Source organism: Eleutherodactylus coqui, chromosome 2 (assembly GCF_035609145.1).
Source record: "Eleutherodactylus coqui strain aEleCoq1 chromosome 2, aEleCoq1.hap1, whole genome shotgun sequence".
Taxonomy (NCBI): Eukaryota; Metazoa; Chordata; class Amphibia; order Anura; family Eleutherodactylidae; genus Eleutherodactylus; species Eleutherodactylus coqui.
Window position 1 is genome coordinate 20,050,313 of NC_089838.1, and position 24,040 is coordinate 20,074,352.

At 44.0% G+C, this 24,040-nt stretch overlaps 1 protein-coding gene across 4 annotated transcripts in view; it reads left to right on the forward strand.

The window, feature by feature from the left end:
• Positions 1–24,040, forward strand: part of GRIA1 (glutamate ionotropic receptor AMPA type subunit 1) — a 261,991-nt gene that overhangs the window by 179,130 nt on the left and 58,821 nt on the right. For all 4 annotated transcript variants that reach the window (XM_066590438.1, XM_066590439.1, XM_066590440.1 and 1 more), the window contains exons 9-11: positions 6,862–6,972; positions 14,793–14,999; positions 22,781–23,151. In XM_066590438.1, coding sequence (XP_066446535.1) covers positions 6,862–6,972; positions 14,793–14,999; positions 22,781–23,151 — 689 coding nt within the window. The remainder of the gene's footprint in view (positions 1–6,861; positions 6,973–14,792; positions 15,000–22,780; positions 23,152–24,040) is intronic.

Here is a 24,040-nt window from a genome sequence, read left to right on the forward strand (position 1 = left end):
CTGTGCTGGAGAGAAGAGCTGGATGACTCTTCTAGGTGAATATATACATATATTACCTTTTTTTACAGCTAGGGATGATTTTCAGGACAGTAGTGCCGACAGCAGTGCCGTGCTATTTTTTCCGGTGCAATTTTTTTATACAGCGCTGCCTCTGATTGGTCACAGTGCTCAGCCAATCAGAGGCAGCCCATTCAGCAGGCGGGGATTTTAAAATTACCACAGCGCTGGCCGGCAGCCCATTGCTTTCAATGGAGCCGGTTGTATTGCCGGCTCCATTGAATTCAATGGGAGAACATCGTTCTCCTTTGCCACAGCTGTGACAGAGGATCACCATCTTCAGTATATATTCTCAATGGGGTCGATGCTGCTGCTGCCAGCCCCAGTGAGCGCAAGGTGAAACCCCTGGATGCAACAGAATTTTTTGACATGCGGAAAAACGTCTGTTACAAACGCCCGTGTGACTGAGCCCTTATGATGTATTCACACGAACAAGAGTGAGTTACGCCTGATATTCTTGGGCCTGACTCGCATCACACAGTCACTCCGTCCATGTGCTGTGTTGTGTGTGGGAGACCGCGCATCTACACGTTCCAATCTTGTGTGAGACTCGGACGAAGATAGACCATGCTGCGACATTACCGTCTCGCAAAACGTGCGCCATTTTCTCACCCGTGTGATTGCACCCTGAAGAAGCTTTTACAATTGGCTGAAAATTCCACCATCAAGGATATCATGATGTATGATTGTTTTTTCTATATAGAAATCGCAATACCTAAAAGTAACAGTTGAATGACAAATTCAGCTCTTCTTCATCTATAGTGTATGCTACATCAAACAGAATTAGCCAATAGCCTGCACACTACACAGCATGGACTCCGTGCCAATGAGCAGTAGAAAGGGCGGACTTTCCATTGATTTGCAAATCTTAATTCTGTCCCCTATGGCTTCCATCTATGAACACTACGGGCTCTGCACTTTGTCACCTGTACTTTATTCTCTGTGACACTGCTCGGTCACTCTGTAAGGCTCAGAGGATGGAGAGTCAGCATCTCCTTATAGCAAAGGCTAACAGAAAGTGATTGCAAGCTGCCTACACAATAAGGCTTTCACATCGCATTAGAGTCATCTGATCTTGCGCCTTCAGCCTCCACACAAAGGCGCTAATCCTTCCGATGATTGTCCAGCCCTTGTGTCTTGTGGTGATTTTGTGTCGCAGGTGAGGTGTTTCGACTCAGATTCAGGATACGACGCAGCAGATGGAGCAGCAAAAATATACAATATTTATTTAAAGGTAACCTGTCACATCACCGTAACACCATAAACAAAGTAAGACCATATTTACACGGACGGATGCAATATGCATCAGAGAAACTGACTCACCCACTCCTGCCAGTGGTGTCCCCCTTTGAAATCGGCAAGTGGTGCGAAAATCTGCCTCTTTTCAGAGTCCTGTGCGCATGCTCTCTCATAGACTTGTATAAGCGAGCATCCGCATGGGACTCTGAAAAGAGTCAGATTTTGCATGTTGGATCATGAGAGCATGTAAGTATAAAAAGTCTTGCTATTTCCCTATAGTGCACAAAGTACTATTAACCCCAAGATTTACGGTAGCAGTAGTCAACTTCAGGTAAAAGCTAAATTGGTTTCTTGTTATTTCATATTGCCTATTGTCAGTTCTTGGTTCACAAATTAATAATGTGCACTTTTGTCACTCCTTCGTCTGCATCGTTTCCTGAACATGCACGCGATATCTTATCCCGGCGAACCGAGTGCTATTTCTTCTGTTGTGGTCATCTTCCCCCATTAACGAGATTGTACTTTGTACTCTTTGCGTAAAGTGAAGAGTTTATTCTGGATTGTACAGTTTGTGCTGTAATTATGAACCATGGAAAGGTTTTTTTCTCTCCACCCTCAGGGGCTATGACACCCTTAGGGAAGCAGAATCCCAAGGCAGCAGAGATGAGGACCTCATTCCAATCTTCATCCTCTGTCTTGTCACCAGTGATGCAATTTTTGCTCTAAATGACTTGCAGCAGAATATGGAGGTGTCTTAACAACTCAATGTCTGCTTTAATGATAAGACGATACTATATCTTATTGCTTATGTCCACCAGAAGAGTGGACCGAGCATAATAGACACTGAATGGCTGCTTTGTTAGAGACAAGCATTTAGGCCTCATTCATACAAGCGTCTTTACGCAGTTAATTTAGTCACGCTAAAAAATCGTGACCATCGGAAGCATTGGATTCCAATGTATTCATTCAGATGGCGGATTAGCTGTGTAAAAGCGCCCGGCCAGTGAAGATAGGACATTGGCGGCCGAATACGCCGGCACATGTTTTGATACGTCCGGAAAAGATAGGTTTTGCCCTATCTTTTGGCCGCGATCAACTGGCAGCTCCCATAGGCTTCTATGGGAGCTGCCGGCAAAGGGAGAGGGAGTTTAGCAGCAGCTAGCGCTGCTAAACCATGTCAGCTGGCTCTATTGAGCCATTAGAAGTATTTCAGAAGATTTATGCCGGCCAATAGAATTCTGGGCTACGGCATATATACGTTACACCCGGCCGTGTGAATGGATGAGAAAACGCGAATTCAGCCGCGACTTGGTCGTGGATTTTTCTTGTTCATGCCTTTTACACCCGCGATGCGGCCAACGTAAGAATGCATTACCCGTGTGAATGAAGCCTTAAAGGGGTTGTCCCGCGAAAGCAAGTGGGGTTCAGCACTTCTGTATGGCCATATTAATGCACTTTGTAATATACATCGTGCATTAATTATGAGCCATACAGAAGTTATTCACTTACCTGCTCCGTTGCTAGCGTCCCCGTCGCCATGGATCCGTCTAATTTCAGCGTCTAATCGCCCGATTAGACACGCTTGCGCAGTCCGGTCTTCTCCCTGGTGAATGGGGCCGCTCGTGCCGGAGAGCTGGTCCTCGTAGCCCCGCCCCGTCACGTGTGCCAATTCCAGCCAATCAGGAGGCTGGAATCGGCAATGGACCGCACAAAGCCCACGGTGCACCATGGGAGAAGACCCGCGGTGCATCGTGGGTGAAGATCTCAGCGGCCATCTTGCTAAGGTAAGGAAGAAGTCGCCGCAGCGCGGGGATTCGGGTAAGTACTAAACGTTTTGTTTTTTTTAACCCATGCATTGGGTTTGTCTCGCGCCGAACGGGGGGCCTATTGAAAAAAAAAACGTTTCGGCGCGGGACAACCCCTTTAATATCATATTTGACCTTCTTTGGTCTTCAGAAGCACAGTAATTCATTGTGGCATAGATTCAACTGGATGCTGAAATCGTTCTGCAAGAATATTGTACCCCAGTTGTGCCTAGAAAACACTTCCCCCACCATTACTCCACCTCCACCAGTTTGAACTGTTGACACCTGACAGGAAGGGTTCATCGATTCATGCTGCTTGCACCAAATTCTGACCTCCCATCAGTATAGTGATCTGGATTCATCTGACCAGGCGATGCTTTCCCACTGCTCAATGATCCAATTATTGTACTGTTTTGCCTCCTGGAGTCTTGTATTTCTATTTCTCTTAGATAATTATTGTACCCGAACCGGTCGTCCACTGTTATAGCCCATCTGTGCTAAAGGAATGGCTAGTTGTGTGTTCAGACATGTTAGTTGGAGCACCAGCATTGTATTTAGGTGCAGTTTGCTTGCTTGTGCACTGCCTGTTCATCAGAATTATTCTTGACATCCTCCTCTGACCCCTTTTGTTGTTGAGTTTTCTTACTTCCACAGGATCCCCTTTGGCTGGATGTTTTTCCTTGATCACACCATCCTTTGTATACTCTGCACATCGCTGCATGAGAAAACCCCACAAGCTTGGCAGTGAAAACCTGGCCTTGATGTTAAGGGGACAGGAAAGGCAATAAGCTTTAGCCTAGTGATGGGCTATCTTTTTGGAAATCCTGTTATTCTCAGGGCTATATTAAGAACAAGCTAGCAGAGGGCAGGTGCCTACGGCAGCAGCTGGGGATGGGGTGACAATCTGGGACTACGATTGCAATGGTTTGACTTAACAGTAGCCAAATTTAAGGCAACTCTCCAGCTTTGGAACAAAATTGAGTCCTGCGTTCCACGTGGAAAGAGTGTCGTTCTTCTCTGCCGATGTCACTCTGATCTGCCAGTTCAGGATCTTGTTTTGATGATCTTACATGATCGGTACTGGCCAATCAGAGAGCAGATGTAGTTTATTAGTAGTTTGACCCTAGCAGTGTATCATGGGGATAAGGTAGTCTGAAGATGGCATCAGGTATTTCGGTGAGCTGAAAACAGAACCAAGAACCAGTGAATCAGAGGGGCATGAGCGCAGAAGACCAACAGCAGCTAGTTAACAGCTTTATCCAGCCCCAGGACAAAATTTTGTTCCAGAACCAGAGGGTCACCTTAATTGAAAAAAATTGCAAATGTATATGTGGAACCCACAGTCTTCTATAGACTCATACCATATCTCCATTTTCGTCATTCTATACAAATGCACACCAAGGTTTACTCTTATGGAGTGACGCTGCATCGCCACTTCTCCCCTGCTTCACCTGTCACTGGGCGCTGTCATCCTGCATGCTATGCTCCTCTGCATCCCTGATGTCTGCTCGTCAGACCTGCGTGCATTCCCACATTCTCTCTTAAAGGGCCAGTGTGCACTCCTTAGACCTGTCTCCCGGTAATCCCATTCTTGCGCCCGCTATATTGGACATCCATCCTTTAGAGTCGATGCCCAAGCAATTGATCTCAAATGGCTATTTGTAGTGAAGCCCCTGTTTGTGTATATTCTGGTTTTGACACCTGCCTGATCCACGACTACTCTGACTTCTGCGCTCCCAGACATTGGCTCTGATGACTGGACTATGTTATTCTTGCTGTCTGCCCTGACCTTCTGCCTGGACCTCTTTATTGCTATTGTGCCGCCACCCCTGACCTCCCCTACATTTCCGGATAAGCACCTGTTCACACCTTCAGGTACCGCACCTTGGCCCAGTGCAGCGTCAGCAGTCATACAACTGGGACTTTTTGTGTTAGTAGCAGCTTGGGGACCCCTCAGCAAAGACCCCCATTGCATTACCACAAGCAGTCCAAACTGCCTAAAGCTTTGATGTACCGCTAGGGGTCACAATTGTGACCCAGCCCCTTAGAGTATATATATATATATATATATATATATATATATATATATATATACAGTATATATATATATATATATATATATATACAGCTGGTATAAGTTAGTGATATAGACCATGTTGGTATAACCTGGGTATCTTCTATATATAATTATAAATGTACAGCTGGTATATTATACATCTCTCTGTATATGGTGATATAGAATATGCTGGTATAACCTGGGTATCTCCTGTATATAATTATATATGTACAGCTTGTATGCGTTATACATCCTATTCATAGTGATATGGACCATGCTGGTATAGCCTGGGTATCTCCTGTATATAATTATATATGTTCAGCTTATATGCGTTATACATCCTATTCATAGTGATATGGACCATGCTGGTATAACCTGGGTATCTCCTGTATATAATTATATATGTACAGTTATGTATGGTATAAGTTATACATCATGTATATAGTGATATGGACCATGCTGGTATAACCTGGGTATCTTGTGTATATAATTATATATGTTCAGCTGGTATGCGTTATACATCCTATTCATAGTGATATGGACCATGCTGGTATAACCTGGGTATCTCCTGTATATAATTATATATGTACAGTTATGTATGGTATAAGTTATACACCATGTATATAGTGATATGGAGCATGCTGGTATAACCTGGGTATCTCCTGTATATAATTACATATGTACAGCTGGTATAAGTTATACATCATGTATTTAGTGATACGGACCATGCTGGTATAACCTGGGTATCTCCTGTAAATGACACACTTTATACAGAATTAAAGAGCGCATTAAAAAACCTGCATGTCATTTAAAATAAGGCATGTATTGTTTAAATGTATGTGAGGTTTTAAATACTGCATGCAAAACTGCAATTGTGATTCTAATTGTGGTTCAAAAGTGCAATAAAAAAAGCCTGGACATAGCCTAAGGGGCTACAAACAAACATTCATGTAGCCCAGGAAATGAATCATATTTGGAAAGCTAACGCCAAGGAGCAAGATCATGTTTGTAAATTCGTTTTGCAGCTGTATGCAGCACGGTTTAGGTATGGGTACGGGTACAGATGGGAGGGGGCCCGAGCTGAACTTTTGCACCCGAGCTCCTGAGCCTTTAGCTACGCCCCTGGCCCAAAGGGTAACCAATTTGTTTGGATAACTATATGTCATTGTCAATGACCATTTCTGCCCGAGACTTCTATATCCCAGCTAATCACATCTCAAGACTGGTGATACCAGCAACACATCTTATAAGGAATATAATTAAATCAACCAAAATGAGATCCGGTTGAAGTTAAACTTGATAGACTGAAGTCCTTTTAAATCCCAATAACATTTTAAACAGCGTGGGGCGTCTATAAGATTATTCGGAAATATGAGTTCTCACTCTGGTTAATGGCCCTTGACAGCCGGAGCTGCTGCCACTGACTGACAGTTTTAAATCCTCTTGTAAAAGACGCCCACACTCAATACACTGTCACTACACAGCTCCAAACCGACTGGGAAACTCTGATTTATTACCCCATGCCATAAATCTCAACGGGTTTTTTTTTTCTCTTCTCCCTTCAGTCTTACCTGCTGTGGAAAATCCAAACTTACAATAATAGAGTCGTATGTTATCATGAGAATATTTAATTGCATGCTTAATGGTCCAGAACTATATAAAGCCGCCATATATGGGTAACACATTTCCTTTCCTAATTAACAGATCGCTACGTGGAATGAAGATGATAAACTAATCCCGCTGGCTACTGATGCCCAAGCTGGAAATGAAACAATAGGAGTGCAAAACAGGACATATATTGTCACTACTATATTGGTACGTATGTGTAAGGGGGAGGGGGGGGATGGTTGTTGCTGACTGTTTTCTTGTTCATTTGATGTTCTGCTGTGTCAGTAATTTTTTAACTACTGTGACTTTAAAGAGGGGAGGGAATGAGGAACAGAGCTCAGCAGGATGAAGAGTCAGGGAGTAGGCAGTCTGAGGCTATGCTGCAGTGTGAGGAGCTGGGGATACTCCCCTGAATCTGTGCAGCTATGCTGCAGTGTGAGGAGCTGGGGATACTCCTCTGAGTCTGTGCTGTATTGCTGTGGAGTGAGGGGTAAGGCTAAATGCACATGACCAGGTCAGATCCCGCAGCAGTATCTGAACCAATGCCCGGCCGGTGACTCCATGTACCTGTCCGCATGCTTTTCCTTCTGTACAATGGATGTGCCGGCCGGCGCTAGGCAATGACGCAGGTCCCGCTGCCTTTTCTTAATGATGATTGCTGAAGGGTTGTGGCATGGACAGCTTCCATTGACGCATGGAATCCAGCTCAAAATAGAGCATACTACAGTTTTCACCCCAGAAGCGGTAAATCGCTATTAATTTCCGCTTGTGGGCATGAAAACCCGCTTTTACATAGCATGCTATGGCAGATATTTGCTGCGGAATCTGGATTCTGCAATGTAAATTTGGCCGTGTGCAGCCGGCCTAAGGGATACTCACTGATGTGAGAGAAACTGCAGTGAGCAGGATTATCTCTGCAACCGGGAGCTCCTCAATGAGACAGATGTTACCCTGTTTCCCTGAAAATAAGACATACCCTGAAAATAAGACATAGCATGATTTTTCCAGAATTTGTGAGGATGCAAAATGATTTTTCAGGCTTTTTGAGGATGCTTGAAATATAAGCCCTACTCCAAAATTAAGCCCTGTTAACAGTTAATTAAAAAAGTCAATTTAAATCGTGTCCAGGCAGCTATACACGTTAAAAAGTTAAACGTTTTTGAACCAAAATTAATATAAGACACTGTCTTATTTTCGGGGAAACAAGGTATATGTTAGATGAATACAAACATTCAGCCTCCTCGTTCAAAGCTGCCAGAGGCTACATTACTGGTGAGCGGGTGAGGACTCTTGAGAAGCCCATTACGAGAGAGAAAAAGGGACGCAACTTTTGGGCACTGTCTGCTCTGTCTTTGGCCGTTTAGCGTACCTCATCACCCATCACAATGATGGGGTGCTCTAAAACATCCTGTCGGCCGCAGGGAGCTGCAGCCAAAAACTAAAGTAAAATTGCGGCACTTTGCCGTGTTCATGTGTGAGAGGCCCCTAAGCTCTCCTGTGCATGAGCAGATTTGCACTGCAAAACCCGCCTCCGGATTCTGCAGCAAATCCATCCCATAGCATGCTGGGAGAAAACGAGATTTCCTGCTCACAAGCTGAAATTGATTGCAGGGGAGAAATCGCAGCATGCTGCGATTTTGTGCGAGCTACACACAGCTGGCTTCCATTGGAGTCAATGGAAACCGTCCGTCCTGCAGCCATTCTGCAATCATCATTGCAGAATGGTTGTGGGAGCCGCATCATCGCCATAGCGACGGCGCATCGTCCTCTGTACTGCGCATGTGCGCCAGCGCGTTGGCCGGTACATCAGCAGAAGGGAATAGGTGGAATATTTTTATGTCTCCAAGTCCGAAGTGAAATAATGTTAAAAAGTTAAAAAAGTCCATTTAAATGATTTGTAGTATACTTTGTTGCAAATGTTCGGTGAACCAGATTTATGCAAATGTCTGAATATGGCCTGATGTCCTGAATGAAGAGGTCCTGGCATTTAAGAAATGGCCATATCATTTGAATCTTTTCAGTAGTAGGACCCGCATCAATGTTATCTTTTCACAATAAACATGGCAAAACATTTCATGATTGAAAAACCCCTTTAACCCTTTCCAATCCACTGTCTGACCTCTGAAGACATTATGATTTAAGGCTGTACAGCTCCGATGTTGGATGACGTCCGTCGGGGTTCTCTTACTGTATATTGCCAGCCTCTCTGCTGTCGGAGCCTATCCAACGTGTCACCTCATGCAGTACTGGCTTTAGCCAGCAGATAGCGCCGTTGTATAACAGCAGAAAAAGAGTAAGCCCCCTAGGAAAACCAGGATGCAAAAATTGGATTGGAAAAAAGAGTTGTACCAAAATACAAGTTATCCTCTATCCACGGCAGAGGGAATAACTTGCTGGTCGTTGGGAGTCACACTGATGGGATCTCCTCCGATTTTGAGAATGGGGATCCAGTGTACCCATTTACCGGTGAGACTCTAAGTTATCCCCCTATGCTGTAGATGGGGAATAACTTGTAATTCTAGTAAAACAGCCTTAAGAATCCATTGCATCCATTATCAAAGAGATGTAAATTGTTAGATAGGGGAGGTATCTAAACTTAAACATCAGTAGCAACTTCTTAGAAGCTAGAAATATCATTGAGGGTCCACCTAGAAAGATCTTTTAAAGTGTCAGGTAAATAATGAACATGTTCCAACATGTTGTCTTGATTTGTACCCATGGCGCCAATACTGCCGGCCTCGGTGACACCGATTCATTATACCAACCTGACTAAGTTATCTTGTTGATCGTCTAAACCTTCGATTCTAAAGGTTCCCTGGCAGTGGGCCCTTCAAGCAGATTTAGCGTATGCCTTACTGGTGAGGGCCGCGGTAGGTGCCAGAAACCGCAGGTGGAAAGCTCGGACATAGCCTTAACCAGACACCAAGTGATGAGTAACCATCCAAGATGGTGGAGACCATATGCTCCCAACACTAACTTCTTTATTCCTCAGCAAGTGTACACAGTCAAGTAGACTCAGTCCCCAAGTGTGGTGGTAACTGGCAAACGGAGGCAGTGATGGCTTGTGTCACTTCCAAGCCTCAACTTGATAACCCTTGATACTTCCCACGTATTCGTCACTCAATAACGAACCACTGTGTAAGACTTGACAAAGACCTGGAAGGGTTGAAATGTTGTCTCTTCTCTACATGGAGTCAATAAAGGATTGGTGATTTTATATTACACCATGTATGCTGCCACTTCTTGCACGGATATACAGGACTTCGTTTGAGCTTTGGTTCATAGCTTATTGTATGGGGTTTCTGCATTGGTTCACCCATATTGGGTGAGAAGATATTTGTGTGGTGCTCGACTATCTTGTTTTCCTATCAATAACGGACCCCGGTGGCCCATCGGAAGTTTTTACAATCACTCCCTTCAGCAAATCAGACAAAACTACTTTGTCATACACACTCTACTTTGCAGAGTCCCTCTTTTATCAACTCTGAAGCACCGCCCCCTGTTGTGAGCGCCAGCCCAATAGGTTCCTGTGCTTCTCTTAAAGGAACAGTTACCAAAAATTTAAATAAACAGGACAAATTAACAATTTCTTTCTAAAGAAAAACAAACAACCTGGGATTTACTTCTCTTACAAATACATCATTGGTTGCCTATCTTGGGTAAAGTTCAGAAATATCACAGTTAGTCAAAAATTGGTTTATTGCTAAGGAATGCTTCTGATAAAAAAGGGCTGTCCAAATTAAGGAACCCCTCTATATAATACAGAAAATTGGCAACAGGTACCAATTTAGAAATTTAAACCTGTTGCAGGTGCCAGGGACATTTTAGTACTCCAATAGTGCATGGGTATTAAAAAGAGCCACCCCTCTTCCTCTATTGTTGCCTTGGTCCCTCTGTTGTCACCCCACCCCCCTCTGTCCCTGATCCTTTTTGTGACAAAAAAACAATCATATGTATCTAACTCAGGCCCAGCAGTCTGCAGGCTTCACGTCCGTCTCCACTCACCTCTGGGTTCAGCAGTCATGTGCCTGTCTAAGCATGTGACTTTGGCAGCCAATCACTGGCCTTAATGGTTACTGTCACTGGTGATTGGCTACAGCAGTCCTGTGCTTCAACAGGCACATGAGAAGTGAGTGGATACTGAAGCAGCAGAGACAGATAAGTGTCTTTTTTTATTATTTTTTTTAAGTTCCTCAATACTTTTCAGCTGCATTCGTATCCTGAGGATGCAGATATAATTGAAAAGTGTCGCTGCCATTAGGCCTGGTGCACATGCACTTTCTGTCCTACATCGTTCGGGGGATTTAAATGCCACTGCTGCATGGCTTATTGGGGCTATTGTCGCCGGGTGTCAGCTGTAAAAAACAGCCGGCACCAGGGATGTATGAAGAGAGATCACCCCGCGATCTCCCTTCATACGCATCCTGCAGCGGCAAGACGTAAAAACACCATGGCTGTCACTAAGGGGTTAATCTTGCTTTTGCTTATCTTCTTTAGATTGCTTATACAATACACTGCAATGCTTCAATTTTGCAGTATATTGTATTTCTGCAGGCAATCTATAAGCCATGTGTAGTGGCCCGGAGTTAACAGGGCCCCTCCATAATGTATAAATGCATTTGTCTCATGCCTATGTGTTGTCAGTGTCTTTCCTGTTGCATGAATATGATGTGTATTGCATATCTGTAGCACTGAATGGGTTAACTATCTGGTATGCGGGATGTCTGGAAAATGTATCTTGTTGTCTGTCATGTGATCGTGCTACATATATGTGATTGCAAAGTGTGTGCAAGGGTCATTCTGTTCCAGTCTTGCTAATGTGAGAAGCGCTTTGGAGGAGCTGCAAGTGAGCCACACAGACACCTTCAGTTCTGTGTGGGCCGGAATGGAAGAGACTGAAAGGTATCCCCAGCCTTCCCTGGGCCTGCTTTACCCAGGAGATGCCAGTGGTATTCTGAACCACTGAGGAGAAGAGTGAGAGTAGAACCGCCACCGCAGTGTGGAGTGCCTGCTAAATGTGAGTGCCGATCGGTAGAGAGCTGGTGAGAGTAAAAGGAGTTTGTACCAGGAACAGAACCCTGCAGATAACTAGGACTGTAGCCTCTTCTGATATCCTGTGATTTCCTCCCTGTCACACCACTTTGTGATCCTGCACCATTTTTCCTGCTGGCGTGTATTTCTACTGTTGGACTGTAAATAGTTTTCAAGTAAAGAAGCACTGCCGACCGTTTCGGGCTTTGCTTCTAAAAGTTCCACTGTGAGTGTGGATCATTTATTTCATCATCACCGCAGAGGAAGGAAAGGCGGCGTCACCCGTGACATGACTGTTTAAGGTAAACCACGTATTGGGTTACCCCCATAAAAAAGTCCCCCCCAACGATAACTTGGATGGATCCAGCGCTACCCTCAGGGTGGGAGATGGTAGAGCCCTGTGACAAGGCCCAAACTCTACCCCGCTATCTCCTCAGCTGTGGGCTCCTCATCTGTACATGCCACAGGTACAACTTAATAGGCAAAAATTTCATGGCAACCCTGGTGGCTTTCACAAGGCCCCAGGCTGCTCTGACACCCAAACTGCAGCCTGCAATTTTGTTGTGGGGGAACTGTTCAGGTGATAGAGGGGATCCCCTTTCCTCTTCAGGCCTTTTAAATCCTGTTTGTCGTAACTGACAGTGGCATCTAAAAGGTTAACTACTGCGGTCCGAGTTATCACCGATACTGGTAGTTGCATGTATAGAGCAGGTTTGGCTCATGAGTCCCCTCAGCAGATGAAGGAAATGGGGTTAAATGACTATGATGGCCAATATGAACTCAACTCTCATCCTACTTCTACCTAATGTGTATGGCTAGCTTTAGAGGATACCTGTGTATTCTACCGCCGTGTTATTAACTGATATGTTACTATTTACCACATCTAATAACACGTTTTAAAGAGTATAAGCTTTCGGTACACGAACCACTACTAAAGCCATGGCCCGGCGCATACAGATGAGGGCTTATCTCCCAGCAGTACAGTGAGATAGCATCTCTTATAGCCAGTATAGATTACTCTGCCCAAATGCCCAGAGATACCGACACTTACTGATATCTGCAGATGATTTATGTCCTTTGACAACAAGGTAATGACAACAGACAGCTCAGGGGATTTTTTTCCAAAGTAAAGGAAAAAAAAATGAGCACAAAAAAAGTTAGTGATTAGCTCCAACTTAAAAAAAATATTTCACAGCCTGACAGTTTGCAATTCTGATGAATTGCTCAGCTGTCACCTGTAGACATCATAGGCAGCAAGTGTGTGACTGGAACTAACAATTCGGGTTTTATATTCTGAACAAGTGGGCACAATTGCACCTGATATATGCCACACAATGCGCAAAATAGGACCATAATTAAAAACGCTCTGACCTGTTAAGTTCCATTCACATCACATTTGGGCCGTACTGTAAGCCTGAAGTATCAATATTATGTTCTTACATGTTTGACAGGATTTTGTCTGGGCAGGGATGAAGTTATATAGGCCATGGACATCTTTGGGGGCAATTTTTTTTAATTAACTGCATATCGTTTGGGCTGACAATCATTTTTTGCAATAGGGTTTAGTTAAAAACGTTGCAGTGTTTTTCTTCTACAGTTTCTACATATCACTGTATATTGACACTGCAGTCTATGTCTCAATAGCAGCCCAGCCTTATTTCGAGAGAAATTCCTAATTGACTAGGCTCTTTTTAAATTTTCCACGCTTTTGCAGTTTATTGCTGGTTATAGCGTATGCTATGTGCATTATTATCCCATATCCCTTGTATTCTTCTAGTATCTTGTTCCTAGTCTAGCTTGCCTCTTGACAAAGTAATTTGTTCCATTAGTTACAGTATTTATATTCAAGTCTTTTTGTTTGTTGTTGCTTTTTTCCATTTTGTATAATTCTTGTCTTTCTTCTTGGTTCAGTTCTGCCGAGGTTTTGGTTTTCTTGTCTCTACCCACACATTGATTGTCAAGTTCAGTGTTTCATATTGGGTTTCCTTTAGGAATATATTGAGGGATACTCAGGGACAGTGGTGTCTGGAGTTAGGATCAGTTTCAGGGATCAATTACGGGAAGACTTAGGGAGAGTTAGAGTTACTTACTGTCACTTTGTTATTATCTGTTCTCCATCTGCTCCATTATCTGATACATCATGTAATTACCATCACCATTCTGTTCCTGTCATCTATTGTAAGCTCCTGTTATTGCCTTTTCTTACCTACTAGTGTTGATACATGCTTCATGTTACTGCTTGTTCAACTGTCCTACTGTCATAATTTGGTCCTACTGTAAGACCTGGGAGTATCTGAATCCTGGGAGACACTGTTAGTATCAAGGAAAGGTTAATGCTATGGGTAAAGTCAGGTTCTGCTATCTTATGTCTAGCTGGCATTGTTACAATCCTCCACGATGCCAAGTGAGTCTGATGGGAAAAGTAGCATGAAAAAATCCTTGTGAATTTATATAGTCTTCCTTCTAAGGGTTCAAGGCTGTAGGGAAGTGTGGCATGTGAAAAACAGGAAGTACACATGAAAGAGGTATATATGGTAACATGCAAATTTTAATTTCCTGATGGACATTTTTGGAAGACTATTCGGTGGATATAATGGCATTGCACTTGAATAAAAGGGGTTTTCGGGACAAATACTATTTATTGGCTGGGTCCACCGCTTGAGACTCCGGTAGATCAGCTGATCGGGCTCCTGCTGTAAGTGCCATAACACATAGAGGTATGGGCAGAAGCAGTTAGCTCTGATCCCTGAGTAGTGGCCGGTGCTGGTAATTGCAGGCACAGCTGTTGTGTGTGTTGTGGCGCTGACTGAGGGCATCCAATCTGATCAGCTTGCTTAGACACCAGCTGATCAACTATTGGCACCCTATCCTGAGGAAAAGTCATCAATAGTATTTGCCGGGAAAACCCCTGAAAGCTGAGTGGCAAAACCAGCATGGCCTATGAAACAGTGGTACGTCTAACCAAATATTGTTGTCCCTTTGTCTGTTCCCATTAGGAGGCACCATATGTGATGTACAAAAAGAACGCTGATGAATTTGAAGGCAATGATAAGTTTGAGGGTTACTGCGTGGAACTAGCCCAAGAAGTTGCCAAGCATGTGGGATTCAAGTACAAACTAGAGATCGTAAAGGATGGAAAGTATGGCGCACGTGATTCAGACATGAAAGCATGGAACGGCATGGTGGGGGAGCTGGTGTATGGGGTATGTCTATAATAATACATTTATACATTTTTGTTACCCAGAGAACTGCTCGTACAAGATTGTGGTTTACCTTTTCCTTAAAGGGGTTTTCCCATTGGATACAGTCATCATCTACTGCATCCATAGGATACATGATAAATGTATGATCACTGGGAGTCCCACTACTGGGACTGCCAAGGATCATGATATCAATGGTCCTTGAGTCCCCCTATTGAATGAAGCAGCGGTGTACATGTGTGACCACCACCATCCCCTACACTGTCAAGGAAGTTACTTTCGCAAAGTGCTATCTCTCTGTCCCACAGAAGGAAATGCTTGTACATGAGCAACACTGTACCACTGCCCAGTCCCCCATCGCTGTCAACTTCCTGCTGTAATATACAAATATAGGCCAAGGGTAAGGCATAACAGTAAGATAACATAAACAAAGGCAATATGACCATTAAATAAAGGCAGCCTATCAAACACAAGCCAAATTAATAGCCAAACAAGATACCTACTGCCCCTCAAGGCACAGTGAAAAGATCATAGTGAGGATTGGACTACATGAAGGGACACCTCTTCCACAGCAGGGGGTCCCGAAGATAAAGTATCTTAAACTGGTTGGAAAACAGACAAGTATAAACCAAGAAAAACTTTGCACTTTAACAGGTAGCTTTGTAGGGAATAGCTTTAAGTATGGAAGAGGGTTGGAAAAGTGAGAAGAAAAAAAAGAAGAAGAATAAAGGGGAAAAAAAAAAATGGGGGAAAGAGGATAATAGGGGAAGGGGGTCAAGGGATGGGTAAGCCTAAACCATCCAGAATGGACCAATACCTTGTAGAGCTCTAAAACATGATTTAAGGTGTCCAGGAAGACATAAAAGTATCATGTATTTCGTGTAGCAATGCAGTGAGCTCCTTCATCCTCATTAGCTAATCCAAAGACAGAGGCAAGACCGGGATGTACAAATTGGGCGGTTTTATAGACTTTTGTAAGGGAATGACCAGAGTAGTCCTTATTTTATATACATTTTCTTTTATTTGTAACTGTTAAAATATTGAGGTGCTGCACACAAGAAGGACTTCACCAGAGACGAGACAAGCTTGGCTGGGAAAATGGTCTACTCCTGTAGGATAACTAGATGGACGCTCAAGTTTCTACTGCACCTCATCCTATTTCAGCTTTCGTGCCCGGGCGAAAGAAAGCCGGAACTCGTTTAATAAAGTTGCCTGTTAAACTGCATAGCTGCTATGGAGGGGGATTCTCCCCTGTACACAACTCAGTAGAGTCAAGATGTTGGCAAACATTGCAGTCCTCTCAAATCTCAGAGGTTCCCAGTGAGTGAGCACACCTTGCAAGACATGTTGACCGCAAACTAAACACCAGAGAGTGCTACTGGTGAAAGTGCTACTGGTGAGAGTGCTACTGGTGAGAGTGCTACTGGTGAGAGTGCTACTGGTGAGCGTGCTACTGGTGAGCATGCTACTGGTGAGAGTGCTACTGGTGAGAGTGCTACTGGTGAGAGTGCTACTGGTGAGAGTGCTCCCCTGACCACAGAGTGCTAAGCTCCGACGCGGCACTAACATCCATCAGCTGGGTCTCCTGTTACATTCTCATCAGTAAAAGCTGACCCTTTTTTTAGAATCTTAGAAACCCCTTTGTTGATATAGTCAAAGCCATGTGTCTGTACATGGTCCCCAGTAGATCATTAACTGAGGCTTCCCATAATTTAGATCCCTAGAAATTCTGCAATATACAGAAAATTAATTAGTCAACTCATTCTCTCTATATGAGGAAGTTATTTGTATAGGCCAATCCAATTCTCTGCAGCTGTTTCTCTCCCTACCACCACCACCACCAGTATTCATTAATGGAGAGAGGAAAAGACTAAGGGACACCCCAACAGTCCCTCTCCTCCTCCATTGGCAGTGCCCAGTGTACTTCAGTTTTTGCTTGTTTTTCACTCCGATATGGTAATCGTAGGTGACAAAATAACAAACACTTTTACGTTTTAAGGTCTTATTCACACGACTGTATATATGCGGCTATTTAGGCTAAAGAATTTAGGGCAAAAATTGTGACCATCTGAAGCATTGGATTCCAATGGATTCATTTTAAGATGAGCGATTTTTAGCCATGTAAAAAAATTGTGGCGGCAAAAATAGAATATCAGCCGGTTGTATACGCTGCGTCCAAAGATAGATCTTGCCATACTCTTGGCTGAGATACGCTGGAAGCTCCCATAGATTCCTATGAGAGCTGAAAAAAAGGGAGGGGAAGGGAGTTTAGCTGTGTCCAACACTGGGAAAAATTTCAGCTGGCTCTGATTAAGCATTAGCAGTAGAGATGAGCGAACGTGCTCGGCCCCGCCCCTTTTTCGCCCGAATACCGCGATTTTCGAGTACTTCCGTACTCGGGCGAAAAAATTCGGGGGGCGCCGTGGCGGCGCGGAGGGGTTGCGGCGGGGAGTGGGGGGAGAGGGAGAGAGAGAGGGTTCCCCCCTGTTCCCCGCTGCTACCCCCCGCACCGCCGCGCCTCTCCCCGCCCCCCGAATCTTTACGCGCGAGTACTGAAGTACTCGAAAATGGCGGTACTCGGGTGCGTAAGTACTCATTACGAGTACGTTCGCTCATCTCTAATTAGCAGTCATTCCGAGGAGTTCTGCCGACTGAGGGGTTTCTGCGCTGCAGCGTATTTTTTTTGCCGATACGCTGCAGAACATACGGGGCTATTAAGATCGGACTTAATCGCGAATATTCTTCATTCTTTTTTTTTTAAGTGCATACGGCCAAACGTAAAAACACATACTGTTGTGTAAAAGAGGCCTAAAGGCTAAGTCCATCTTCACAGCTATTTTTGTCGTTGTTTTACTGCATCTAAAATGAAGAATGAAGCAACCAGGTATCCAATGCTTTCATGTCTACAACTTCTATGCAAACGCATTTACTTAATAGTCACATTATTTAGACATCGGTCATTTCACCACTAAAACCGCGAAACTGCAGTGCAGCATAAAGTCACATCCCAAACATTAGAGTAAGAGACGGAATCACACGGGCATATTTAACATTGGCATGCGCAGAGAATAAATGCCATTGTTTTCAATGGGTTCATTCTCATTTTTTGTTTGAATGCGCATTTCACAGGTGCATAAAAATGCAGAATGCTCTAATTTAGGGTCCATTTGCGCAACGAAGGCCCCATTGGAGTCTATAGGGGTTGCGCAAATGCGCAGCCGATACCCGCGTAATTGCACAAAACATTGCGCAATTTTGCAGGATACCTAACACATCTGGTACTAATTAGGCTACAGAGTCTTTTAAAGCACCGAATGGTTCCTGACAGTGCAAACAGTACAATACAATGCACAGATATGTGCACGATAGCGCAATGCTCACAGTGCTAAAACAGTGCGCCATTGTGTCTGTTTTTGCTTTTACGCTAATGTGAGTCCGCCCTTAGTCTGGAGAATATTTTAATTCTCCTTGCTGAGCCATGCTGGCTCCACTTCCTGAGCCCTCTGCGCCACCTCTCTTCAGACTGAGTCGGTAATAGCTGGGTGTGCACGTAGGCCCTGCTTCCTGGTCTCACTTCCAAAGTCTGAGGTTGGTGAGTTGGCATGACTGCAATTTTCTTGCGGTGTAGGGGGTAATCTAATCCTCACTATAAGGCCTCATGATGTCTATGTTCGGTCCTGGTCAAGGAAAAATTGGATTGCTGAGCAGTGGAGAAACTTCGCCTGGTCCGATAAATCCAGATCTCTGTTGCACCGTGCCGATGGGAGGTCAGAATTTGGCACAAGCAGCATGAATCGATGACCCTTCCTGTCAGGTGGAGGTAGAGTAATGATGCAGGGAAGGTTTTCTTGGCACATCATGGGTCCACTGTTACCTATGAATGAACGTCATGATAAACTGCTGCGGTTCGGAAGGCCAGATACGTACTGTGTATTCCGTGAGGGGAAGAAAAACCGCAGCATGCTCTATTTTGCGCGGAATCTGTGCAGTCAGTCTCCATTGAAGTCAATGGAGGCCATTCGACCCACAGCCCATTGCTAAGTCATCGCCAAGCGACCGCGCAGGTAAAAAGACAAAGAAAAACAAAAACTGTGCTGCGCATGACCGCCTGCAAACCTCCGCGGTTATCTACAGTACAGTTTAAGGAAGTACACAAGGTCACCAGCCGGGGTTACAGCCGGAATCCACTGTGGGCCTCCCCTATGCGGAATCTGACCCATTCCTGTGAGCCCGGCCTACATTTCATAGTTCAACAGAAAGTAAAAGGCAGATACCAATCTAACTGCATGATCAGACAACACAAAGATTGTAGTCTGTTACCATAGAAACACATAGGTCTGCATAGAAGCTGTAGACCCCAAAAATTTTTCCAAAGTTGCTTCGTATTTCATTTCAGATGCATTGGGACAATAACAATGCTTGTAAATAGGGACTTTCCTTTTACATGTACTCGGCAGTAGATTATGCAGCAAATGGGAACCATTCCTTAGGCATGGATCCAAGGATCAGCGGGGTCTCACTATCCATACATGTACGTCGGTTTAGCCTTACGATAGCTGCCTTTACCGTACAGAACTGAAAAGCCAGCTTTCGTAAGATTTAATCAAATACCAGTAAGCCGCATTGTGACTTCCCATTAATGTCTCTGGAGGCAAAATCCTGGCATTACGGAAAAAAAGGAATGACACCTGCGGCGTGTACGTACATACCAGGGCATCCCTCCAGCAGGGAACAGGTTAAAATAAAAGGAAATTTCTCTAAACCCCTTCAGCTTTTTCTAGTGTGAGGATTCCCAATAGGAGATCATAAGGGGAAAAGGGAAACTCGCTGCTTTATTTATTAATTAAGTTTACATAACCAATTGGAGTTTATACAGCGCTGTCTGACTGATTTCTATCTCTCCATCCAAAGTCTGCTCCGTCCCCCCCTCCCGTCCTACATTTTTTTTCTCTTCTACCCCCCCTACGGCTATGGACATGTTGTTGCTTTACCTCCCTTGATGGAAGCTGGTAACCATGGCAACCTGACTATGGTGCCTGTGTTGCGGCCTGCAGCCATTTTGGTAACCTTTCCTATTCTCACATGCTGTCTCAGTGGGTGCAGAATTTCAGCAGTCATCTGACAGCGTGCCTAAAGGATACTTCAGCTTTTTGCCCCGTACGTCTCTCTCCACCATCTCTCGCTTGCCCTTCGGTGTACACCCTTAATGAATCTACATTATTATAGACAATTAACGGCCCATGACATTTAATCTGCGGTTTATATGGATCCTATTGCATTAATTCATCCCGCTGCTTCTGCGTCAGGCATCCGAGACATTTTTAGTTACAAGTCATGGCTAGAAACAAACCTTAAAGGGGTTGTCACATCACAGGCAACCCCTTTAACTCCTTCCAGCCCCATGACATACTTGAATAGATGGCTCCAGAGTTGAGCCAGTGCCACCGGTAGGGCGAGTCGGCTGTCACAGTGAGAACGCAGATCCCTCTATTTAACCCCTAACATGCCACAATCTATGTTGATGTCAGCCAGTTAACAAAGGGAAGGAGTTCCTTCTCTGATGTCATTGGCCCTCTACCATCCAATCGTGGAGGGCCAATAGGTTGCCTTGGAAATCGGGCACCAGTCAATGGCTTTCAGGTCTGCCATGGCTTTTAAGGTGAATAAATAGAAATAATACACCGCAGTACAGAAGTACTGTAGTATATTATCTGATCGATCACCAGGTTCAAGTGCCTCACAGTGACATAGAAAAGTTGAAAAAACTAGAAATAGTAAAAAAAAGCTTTAAAAAAACATTAAAAAATTAACTTTTTTTGTACATTTTTCCATTTTTTGTTAAAAAAATAGTTAAAAACACTTTGTATGGCTGAATCCTACAATAGATTAAACACAATTTTTATCCCACACAGCAGAGGTTAAGTGAGTAAATAAAAACATTAAGTAAAAAAAAGTTAAAATGTTTTATGTTCATTTCTCCTCCCCCACAAAAAAACACAATAAACTGATTTTAAAAAAAGTATCTCGACATTCTACCAATGACAACAAAATCTTGTCACAGGACAAATAAGCGCTAAGGCCTTATTCACACAACCATATATATGCAGATATTCAGCCACGTCAAAAAAAATCGCCCCAAGATCTCGACCATCCGAAGCTTTGGATTCCAATGTATTCATCAGATGAATGATATTTGGGTGTGTAAAAAAATTGCATCTGGAAAAATAGCACATTGACAACTGTGTCAAAAATAAGCCTTGCCCTGCCTTTTCCCGAAATATGCTGGAAGCTCCCATAGATATCTATGGAAGTGGGAAACAAAGGGAGGGGAGCGGAGTCTAGCTGCGTCCAACACTGGGAATAGAAGACAGCTGGCTCGACTTAAGCATCAGTAAGTCATTCCAAGGATTTCTGGTGGTTGATAGATTTCCGTGCTGCAACGTATTCCGCGTGTGAATGGCAAAAAATATGTGGCTAAAGTTCGGGACTCCATCGGAAATTCTTCATTCATGCGATTTTACGGCACGTACGAGTGACCGTAAAAATACATACGGTCTGTGAAAAAGCGATAACACAGCCTCTTTATGAGAAAATAAAAATAACTTCTCATTTTGGAATGCAGTGATGCAAAAATTAATTATTTTCCTAAAAAAACGTTTTTTGTGCAAAAGCAGAAAAGCCTAAGAAAATCTATAATTTGGGTATGGTCATAATTATTGACATTGTTAGCAAAACATCAAGGTGGAGGATTAATTTCAGAGTCATTAAAAGGGTGTGGAGAGGGAAACAAACAACAGGGCATGTCTATCATATTGGGCGACTCCTGAGGGCTCAGTCACACGGGCGCATCGGCACCCGTAAACCGTCGGCAATGCGCCCGTGTGACTGACAGAAGACGGCCGTACCTGAAGACGGCCGTCTCTCTCCAGAGCTGATCATAGAACACATGACCGGCAATGGAGCCGGTCACATGTTCTTCCTCCTGGCGCTGCAGAGAGACGGCCGTCTTCAGGTATGTCCATCTGCTGATGTCAGTCACACGGGCGCATCGGCGCCGGTGTACGGGTGCCGATGCGCCCGTGTGACTGAGGCCTTAATTTGTTCTTTGAAGTTCTATCTCTTCTTTGTACACCATCGTCTGCAATTATCTTCCATAAATCTTCTACTGGTGCTACTGCCAGTCACAGCTTGTATATACATAGTGTAGAGCCTGACAAGCATGGTGCAAGCATTAAACACACATCAAACAGAGGTACCGCCCCTGCAGAGCCTAAAAAACCAAAAGAAGTACATTTCAAGTAAGATGAGGACTCAAGAAACTTTATTCACCAGTGAGTTTTTCACTGTAGATCAAAATGATCTTCAAACATATAATCCTTTTCAAACCTCAAAATACTATTTTTGAACCATAGACTAGGGCACAATATTATATGTTATGTTTTGGACAGGGGCGTAACTAAAGGCTCAGGGGCCCTGATGCAAAAGGTGAGCTGGGGCCCCCCTATATCTGTTTCTGTACCCGTACCCATACCTAAACCACGCTACACAGAGGCATAACTTGAAGCTTCTGGGCCCCAATGCAAAACCTGTAACAGGACCCCCAACTATAATGCTTTATTCATACTACTGGGCACCCTATATGGAGAAGAGACCTTATGGGCCCCCTAAGGCTCCTGGGCCCGGGTGCAACCGCATCCCCTGCACCCTCTATAGTTACGCCCCTGGTTTTGGACATTTCCCTAATACTAATATAACTTTCATTATTTTTCCTTCTCATTCTACAGAGAGCGGACCTTGCGGTTGCACCGTTAACGATTACACTGGTCCGGGAAGAAGTTATTGACTTTTCCAAGCCCTTCATGAGTTTGGGCATATCTATTATGATCAAGAAACCTCAGAAATCAAAACCTGGTGTTTTCTCCTTCCTGGATCCCTTGGCATATGAAATATGGATGTGCATAGTATTTGCCTACATTGGAGTTAGTGTGGTTCTCTTTTTGGTCAGTCGATTTAGTCCATATGAATGGCACAACGAAGAGTTTGAGGAGGGAAGAGACCCGCCCACGACGGATCATTCGAATGAATTTGGAATATTTAATAGCCTATGGTTCTCCTTGGGAGCATTTATGCAACAAGGGTGTGATATTTCCCCCAGGTGAGTCCAAAAGATTTATGGTTACAAGTATCTCAACTGGAACCAGTAGTCTATGACTAGTAATGAGTGTTCTTTTGAAAAGTTTGGTTCAGCCAGTTCACCGAATTTCAGCAAAATGTTTGGTTCAGTCCAAATGAGTTAGAACTGAACTGGAACTTCACCAATGCCCCTCAAACTGGTGTATAATACTGTTATAAAACCCTGTATAAGACTCTTAGGTCACCTAGGAGTGTATCTAAGTACCCTTGGGCAGCTTGTAAGGAAAGATTACGGAAGAAAAAAAGGAAAAATAAGAAGAAGGCAAAAAATGTTCCTTCTTTCTTTCTTCTTCTTTTTCTTTTTTCTTCTTTTAGCCGGCTTGGCTGAGGCAAACTGCCAGAGGTTTGGATTCTTGCCGAATCCAACTTTTAGGAAAGTTCAATCCAAAACCAGATTTGATTGTTTCAATTCACTGAACACAATCTGTGACTATGAATACACATAATAAGTCTGAATTGGTCTTATTTTCAAGAAAACAGGATATTTTCCCAATAATTGAAGGTTCCAGAGCTGAAACTTTCACTTTTCAAGCGTTTATCGCCTTTCCTGAAGATATGTCATAAGTGCCTAGAATGGGCATACCTCTTTAAGATTAATAATAGAGATGAGGCCCACCGGCATATATTGTATTTCAGCCGCACTTCAGTAGCGGTGAGCGATTCCAGTGACCTCACTGGTTGTTGGGTACACCCCCCCCTTTGGAGATCTGCACGAGTACTAGTTCACGAGACCCCCCGGGGGGTTAGGTTTAGGGTTAGGGTTTAGGGTTAGTTGCCGACCCTCCTACGGCCATGCTGCTGCTTATTTAACGGGCCGCCCACTCGTGCACATCTCCAAAGGGGGGTGTGTA